The 8,419-nt window shown below is 40.1% G+C and overlaps 1 protein-coding gene across 1 annotated transcript in view; it reads right to left on the bottom strand.

Annotated features, from left to right (window-relative positions):
• SRPK1 (SRSF protein kinase 1) overlaps window positions 1–8,408 on the bottom strand; it is a gene marked incomplete at its 5' end in the record, with an annotated part of 70,029 nt that extends 61,621 nt beyond the window's left edge. Inside the window, one exon of the mRNA XM_014586158.1 lies at window positions 8,209–8,408. Coding sequence (XP_014441644.1) covers window positions 8,209–8,408 — 200 coding nt within the window. The remainder of the gene's footprint in view (window positions 1–8,208) is intronic.
• Window positions 8,409–8,419: the final 11 nt, after the last annotated feature.

Raw genomic sequence — 8,419 nt, 5'->3', positions numbered from 1 at the left:
AGAAGTAAAAAAAAAAAAAAAAAAAAAAAAAAAAAAAAGAGCCTGAGTAATCAGGCAGTAATATAATCACGTAGTAAGAAACTAGTCCATGCAATTTTAACAGTCAGTAATCTGACTCTACATCCCTAGTGAAACATACTCTCAAAATAACAAGAGTAAAATGTTGAGCTTTCTTTAGTAATCATACTGTTCATAGTACTGCTGGCATTGTCACTGACCCTACTGTGTGAAAAAAGTGAGAAATCAGTGGTGCTGTTGAGGACTGGCGTTTTCAACATAGGAAAAACAAAGATATAAAATCAAAGACTCTAAGAAAAATCCTCGGGTCCTATAATTTGATTGTATGTATACTGAACTGCATAGAGCAGTTGCTCCTTATCTGCACAGGATAGAGATGCCTAGTAAATGCCTCAAACTGCAGATAGCACTGAATCCTACACACACTGTGTTTTCACCCTATTAATTGAGGAGGGTATGAAGGAACTAACAAGCAGGCAGCACATACAGCACGAATATGCTGGACAAAGAGACAATTCACCTCCTGGGAAAGACAACACAAGATTTTATCACGCTACTCAGAATGGTGTGCAACTTAAAATTTATAAAATATAAACAATAAATATATAAAAATAATCTTGTAATTTTTTTTCTGTACAAAAATGCATCATGACTTTCCTGACAACCCAATAGAAAGGACATGGGTAAAACAAGCAAAAGACTATACTTAAGATGGCGAGGGAACCAGCAGTTAGCATAATGGCTATGTCACTGGACTACCATGTAGTTGACCGTGGTTTGCGTCCCGGACCCGGTAGCTTAAAACTCACGCTGGGTGCGTGTGCATGCGTGCCCAAGATCCCGAGAGGAGAATAGAGAAAGGATTGTGGCGTGACCATCCCCCCTGGGGGGTGATTTCTCGCTTTCTGTCTCTCTGTCTGGCGAGCGCATGCGCCCTATAGCGAAAACCTCTCCCAAAAAAAAAAAAAAAAAAAAAAAGATGGGGAAATAAACTTCACAAAAAAATGTACTGTAATAGTCCACTTTAAAAAAAAAGAATTATTTATTAAATTTTTATTCGTTATTATTTTTTAATTTGACTAAAGAGAGAGAGAAAAGGGAAAGTGAGAAAGCGAGCCACCAGGTCCAGACTCCAACCATGGTCAGCCATGTGGGAGTCCAGTGTCTTAATCACCATGCCACCTGCTGGCACACCCTCCCTTTAAAAAAAAAAAAAAAAAAAAAAAGAGGTTCTGCTTTGCTGCAATGCTCACATCTCAGCTTTTCTAGCAGCCAAGACTACAGTCACGTGGCGGCACCCAGCTTTTAGGGTGGGTCAGGAATCAAACCTAGGCCTTCAATGTAGCCTTGGCCTACCAAGTATCAGTATCAGCCAGTGGTCATGACCATGGCTGGGCCTCCATAAGGTCTAAATTGATTGTAGTTGATTGTCATTTTTCCACTTTTTTTTTTTTTTTTAATTTTAGGTTTTTGCCATAGAGTATGTGTGCTTGCTGGAATGAAAGAGAGACAGGGAAAGTAAGAAATCACAACCCGCCCCTGAAGGGATGGTCATGCTATAATCCTTTCTCTTCTGTTCTCCTCTAGGGATTTTGGACAGATAGACAGACAGACACACACACACAAGCTTGGCATGATCTTTTGAGTCACTGGGTCCAGGACTCAAACCAAAGCTGATCACCAGGGAATCTAGCAACTTAACCCGGCTACTTACTGGCCCCATCTGTTCACTTGTAGTGAGGGAATTCCTAAACACTACTGTCTTATGCATCACTTTAGCACTTTGACATGTTTCTGGCTTCAAGTAACCTCAAAGAACACAGTAATTTGTCAAGTATGGGTTTCGCTGTAGCATAATGTAAACAAAATTTACCGAGATATGAACTTACTGAAGAGAAGAAAATACTTCTGATGAAACAAGTTCCAGAAATGGGGTCAACAGGCAGCGTTGAGGTTAAGGTGCTGGATCCCACATGGCCCACTGCACAGTTTGAATCCTGGACCTGGTGGCCTGAAAAACCACGCTGTGCACATGTTTGAGAAAGGACTGCAGAGTGACCATCCCCCGGGGGGGGAGATTTCTCACTTTCTTTCCTCTCTGTCTCTCTCGCGTGGTGCACACACACACACGTGTGCACACACGTGTAAATATGCCCTATTTTTAAAAAATAAGAAAATGAATAATTCTTATATATATACACATATATATGTGTATTATATATATATAAAAAAGATGTGAGGCCAGCAGGTGGAATGGCCGTTAAGGTGTTGGATTCCCACGTGGCCGATCATGGTTTGAGTCCTGGACCCAGCAGTTTGAAAATCACAACAAATTAGATGAATCAATCAATAAACAAAAAAAAATGCGTTAAAAAAAAACCCTGCAACCTTTCCATCTTTCAGTTCTCCTTATCTTCTATTTCTCCATGTAATCACCTTGTCTAATATGTAATTTACTTATTATTCCTACTTTTTATTACTCAAAGACCGACACTAAAACTGTTCCCTTAACTAACCTGTCCAAGATCAGATTTTTTTTTTTCATTACTGTATCCTAAGGTGGAAATAAAGCTACTTGTTTAATAAATAGGCATTAAATAGGTCAAAATAAAATTTGGTAATATGAACTAAAACATCTTTAAAATGTACATACCAATAATATAAGTTCTAAAGATTTATCCTAAGGAAATAATTACTAATGTAGGTGATGATTTAATCAAAGCACTATTCATTGCATCTATGAATTAACTGCAGAAAAACTGGAAGCAGCTCACAGTGAGCTGTTCGATGTTTTGAAAAATATTTATGATAATGTTAGCCGGAGAAAAGTATGCCCAACAACTCCAATTTTTTTCTTTACTTTTTTTTATAAAGAGAGATTGTTGCTGTAGGATGCGTGTGTGCTCATTGGAGAGACAGAGAGCAAGAAAGTGAAAAATCACCCCCAGGGTGATAGCCACGCCACAATTCTTTTTCCACTGTCCTCTTGGAATTTGGGGGGCACACATGCACATGTGCCCAGAATGAGTTTCAAGTATATGGGGTCCAGGACTCAAACCTCAGTCATCCACACTGAAGTTCAGCACATTAACCAGTATACCATCTGCTGGCCCCCCATTTTTGTCTTTAAAAGTATATATACACCTAATTCAAAAATTGGAGATGTTCCAAATCTGGAACTTTTTGAGCACTGATATAATGCCACACTGGAAAATTTCATACCCAACCTCATGTGAAGAGTTGCCACCAAATGTTGTCATACAAAAATACTGTTAAAAATTACCTTCAGGCTTAAGTGGATAAGATGTTCATGAAACACTATGAAGTTCATGTTTATACTTGGGTCCCATCCCCATAACATCTCGTAATGCATATGTGTAAATGGTCTAAAATCTGAAAAATATCCGAAGTCTGAAATACTTTTTCGTATTAGGGATACTCAACCTATACATGCTTGTTAACAGAACTAAGATGAATTACGGTACATCCATTTAATAGTATCTTAGATGAGGTTACCCTTTGTGTTTTGATACAGAATCATTTCCAAGACTTAGTAAAAAAGATCTTAAGAAAATAGGAAGGCTGCACTATGTGGAATTGATATAGAACCAATTTTCAAGGCATACTGTTAAGTGTTAAAAGCATCCAATATGATCTAATTTTCAAAGCCTATTTCAAGTTTACTGGTTCTACTTCCTACCAGATAAAAATGCTACAATATTTAAGTATCTATCTTCCCTTGTAAAATTTCAATATAACAATCTACATTTTTGGAAAATTAATAAATAAAACCACCATATTCCCCTGATTCCATCTTCCTCTGAATGCTAAAATGAGCCAAAGTACTTTCCTAGTTCAATTAAATAATTTTACTACTGCATTTATATTAAACTCATAAAGTTATTTAATGGCAAATATAGTGAAAATTACCCTCCAAACTAACTTCCTAAGCTAAGTAATAAAATGACTTTGCCGTTCTGGAGATTATTCTGGAATTATGTTCCATAGGAATAATTTCAAAAGGCAGCATAAACTGTTAAATTATAAAAGCTTATGACAAACAGATAAAGATACACAGTTATTAGTATACAACTAGAAAACAAAATACTCAAAGGCAGAGCACTGGGCTCTTTCAGAGACATAGTAGATTATGAAAGGGTACAAACACCCAGGCATTCCTAAGTCCCTCATTCAGAAGCTTTTCTTCACACAGCTTCTACCTTATTTGTCCTCAGATACACCAAAAGGTACTGTTACTGAGAAACTGACAACCAGCGAGGGTGCTGTTATATGTCAGACCTGAGTTTCAATCCCAGCTTTATAATTTCCTAGGAAAATCCCTGTTAGGTAAAATGGACATTATCACCAAGTAGTTATGTTAGTAAATGAAACAGTATTTGAAAAATAAAAGACAAGGAACTATCAACATAAAGTAACTAAAAATCCCCAGTCAAACCCTTCAGTGGAGTGAAAGACCCCAAAGGAAAGTCACCTTAAAGATAAGGGCTCGGCTGGAAAGCAGGAGCTCTGGATTCCAGTTCTGGTTCTACTCCATGATTCTGGGCACATTATTTTTAGTCTGTGAGTTCTAGTTTTAAGATCTACAAGATTAGGGGCTGAAAACCCTTTTCTCTTGTCAGTATGGCTAAATTACTAGGGATATAATTTACTGTTACACTTCCAAAAGTTTCTAAAATTTTTAATTTAAATGCTTGGTTTTTGCTCCTCTAGGTTTGAATCATTTTCCATCATGACTGAGCTGGAAGTCGTAACAATAGATAAGGCATTTCATTAAATAACTTGTCCAAAGTTAGACTGCTAAAGAGTAGCAAAATCAGAAATCAAAGCAGATCTGTCAGGACCAGCAGGTGGCATGGTGGTTAAGGTGTTGGACTCCCACATGACCAACAGTGGTTCAAGCCCTGGCTTGCTTTCTTACTTTCTTTCTCTCTCTTGCTCACTTGCTCTCTGGTGAGCACACATGTCCTATAGCAAATTTTAAAATAACAGTAAAGGGACCAGCAGATGGCTTAATGGTTACGTCCCTGGACTCCCAAGGAGTTGACCATGGTCCAAGTCCTGGACCTGGCAACTTAAAACTCATGCAGGGCACATGTGAGAAAATCCTGAGAGAAGAATGGAGGAGAAGGGATTATACCATGATCATCCTGGGGGGGCGGGGCAGGAGGATGATTTCTCACTTTTGGTTTGTCTCTCTCTGTCCCTCTGGCAAATGCACATGCCCTGTAGCAAAAAAATCTCTCTTAAGAGAAAATAAATAAATAAATTTAAACAAATAAGTCTCTTGGTTAAAAAAAAAAAAAAAAAAAAGACAGATCTGTCTCCAAAGATCAAACTCTATAGTATACTTCTTTCTCAAACCTTCTGACTAATCTCCTGGTAATTAGCAGCCTGCTTTTGCACAATTGCAAGTGGTCAGGAACAATGTCAAATTAATTGACTACAGGGGAGCTTGAAATTCTGATATAGTACTCTAACCAACTTAATTCATTAACCATTTCAGCTACTTAAAAAGAAGCTGGAGAAAAAAGGAAAAAGAAGAAAACAGGAAAGTAGGTGGGTAAAATAATAAAAGAAAAACTATTAATTGAAAAAAACAAACTGGGGGCCAGCAGGTGGCATGGTAGTTGAAGCACTATTCCCTATAGCTGACTGCAGTTCGAGTCCTGGACCTGGTAGTTTGCTTTCTCACTTTCTGTCTTTGGTCAAACTTAAAAATAACAATAATAAATAAAATTTAATCAATAATTCTAAAATTTAAAAAATGGCTGTGTGGTATTTTAAACAAACTGCCTCAAATTACAAGTGGGGACAGAATCATACATATAAATTTTCTAGAGTCAAAGTTGTACAAGATGAAACATTCAGGAAAATAACTGCTAGGTTATCTGTAATTTATACTTGTGCAACATGCAGTGCAAGTAATTGAGAACACAAAGAATTCTAGGTTACTCATCCTAGTGAATGGAAGAAAGTACATACATCTGGTTTTAGGAATAAAGCATACAAGGACCAGCAGTTAGTGTAATGGCTATGTCGCTGGACTCCCAGGTAGTCGACAGCGGTTTGTGTCCTGTACCCGGTGGCTTAAAATTCATGCCGGGCACATGTGCGTGCGTGCCCAAGATCCCAAGAGGAGAATGGAGGAGAAGGGATTGCGGCATGGCTATCCTTCCTGGGGGGGGGTGATTTCTCGCTTTCTGTCTCTCTCTGTCTGGCGAGCACATGCGCCCTGTAGCAAAAACCTCTTAAAAAAAAAAAAAAAGCATATAGTCTGAATTAATAATACAAACTAATGAATATCTACTGGTGTTAAAAAAAATCAATCTACAGACTTTTTAACCTCCCAAATTATACCTGGATTAAAGCTTAATATCAAGATTAATTTCCAGGGCTGGCACAATGGTGATTATGGGTGCTAGACTCCCACATGGCTGAATGGGGTTCAAGTCCCAGACCTGGTGGCTTTCTTTCTCTCTCACTTTGTCCCTCTCTGGTTAAATTAAACAAATAAATTAATTAACTTAAATGAAATCTTAAAAAAAAAAAGATTATTTTCCAAGTGGTAAGGGCAGGTGGTCTGAGAGGACAAGACTTCAAAATTACCGTGAACAATAAAATCACCACCTCCTCACTTTAATGAAAATAAAGTGGAATAATGGAACATTCATATCAGTTCCACAAGGAATAAGGATGCTAAAGCACAGGAAAAAAAAGTAACATTTAAATTCCTACTGAATACTAGAACCTGGTTAGTTCTTTGCAGCTTCCATTAAAGCAAATCTAGGATTAAAAACTGGTTTTGCCATATAAAGGGGACTTCAAAAACTTGATGGAAATAAATGGTTGAAATGTGAGTTTATTTAGCAACAAACCAATGATTTTTTAGCACAAAAAATTTTGAAATCCATGAATAATTTTTTCATAAAATGCATTTTCCATAAACTTTTGGGGAACTTCCCCCTCATAAATATAGTCAAGAAATAAATACACTCATGCACAAACACATGTACATGCCTTGGTCACCAGCCACTTAACAAAACAAAAACATTTCATAAGACAGTGGAAAATGGAGCAAGAGGTGAGGTCACCTACCACTTCAGTTCTACTGAAAGAGAGGTCATTATGTACACTCACCACACAGACACACACCTATCTGGTATTGTCATTCAGCAGGGTGACCTAGGAAGGCCTCGGAAATTTGTTCTATCTGCATAGAGAGAATTGGACCTTATACAACATGATGAATCATCAAGTAAATGTAAAGAATTATGCATCTAAAATGAAGAGTAGAAGAATGTTTTCCTGAATACAAATCGGTAAGAGCTGATTTCCAAGACTTTCTGCAATTAAATGTGAAGATGAAAGTTCCTGAGGACAAGACGCACTGGCAGAAGCCCTCTGCTGGCGCTGAGACTAGAGACCAACTTGTGTGTTTCTCACAACAGCGCTAAACCGGTTGTGCATCCTGCTGATAAAATTGGACGTATGGCACCGAATCCACCAAACCCAAATCACCAACGTTAGTCGAAGAACTCTACCGTCACTACTGTGACGCCCACTCCAGAAGGTTATCTGCATTCAGTGTGAGGACTTGCGGTGTAGACAGAAAAGCAGCACTAACAGGTACCATGCACAGCAGGCTGCCGCCACACAGAGGAAGTTGACAAACCCAGCAGAAGCTCCATGCCCCACTGTGTGAAAGGGAGCGTGTGGTTGGCACGACCCAAAGTAAACAGGGAAAATCCATTCAAGAATTTCCTGGAGGCCTACCGTGCAGACTTGAGAGGCAAGGTAAGACGCTGGGAAGCAGGGAAGCAGGAGCGGCCAGAGTTCACACACACAAATAATCATCTACCAACTCCGGCGAGGGCTCCCGACGCGGGGACGTGTGCCCCTCTGTGGAGTGCGGAGGAAAGGTACTGGCCAGGCCGATTCTCCTGCAGCCCTTTCCGACAGGCCCGGGGCTGCTATGACCAGGCCTGGCGTTCGGCATAGAAGGTCCCCTCCACATGGTTCCTGGAGAGCCACCTCCGAGCCGCCGGGAGACCATGTGGCTGGGGCCGCAGGGCGCCCAACCCCGATGCGCGTTCGTTCAAGACACGAAACCAGAGCAGAGAAGGTGCCGGAGGAAACCCAAAGAATGGGATGCTGGGGTACAAGACTCACTTCCTTTGGGCTTTGTCCTTCTTGGCCTTGGTCCTTTTCTTTCGGGCCTGGAGCGCAAGCACTGCAGGAGAGAGGGATGGATGAAGGGCGAATGTGGAGGGGAGGAGGCGGCCAAGGTGAGGGTGGAGACCTAGCAGGGGCGCCAGGCCCAGCTGCCGGGCCTGCCTGAGGGGCGGCTGCGGGGCGCGCGCCGCGGCTCCGGCGGGGCGGC

This window comes from Tupaia chinensis, unplaced genomic scaffold (genome assembly GCF_000334495.1).
Source record: "Tupaia chinensis unplaced genomic scaffold, TupChi_1.0 Scaffold000116_1, whole genome shotgun sequence".
In the NCBI taxonomy this organism is placed as follows: domain Eukaryota; kingdom Metazoa; phylum Chordata; class Mammalia; order Scandentia; family Tupaiidae; genus Tupaia; species Tupaia belangeri.
The sequence above is the reverse complement of the archived record's forward strand: the minus strand, read 5'-3'. Positions and strand labels throughout refer to the sequence as shown.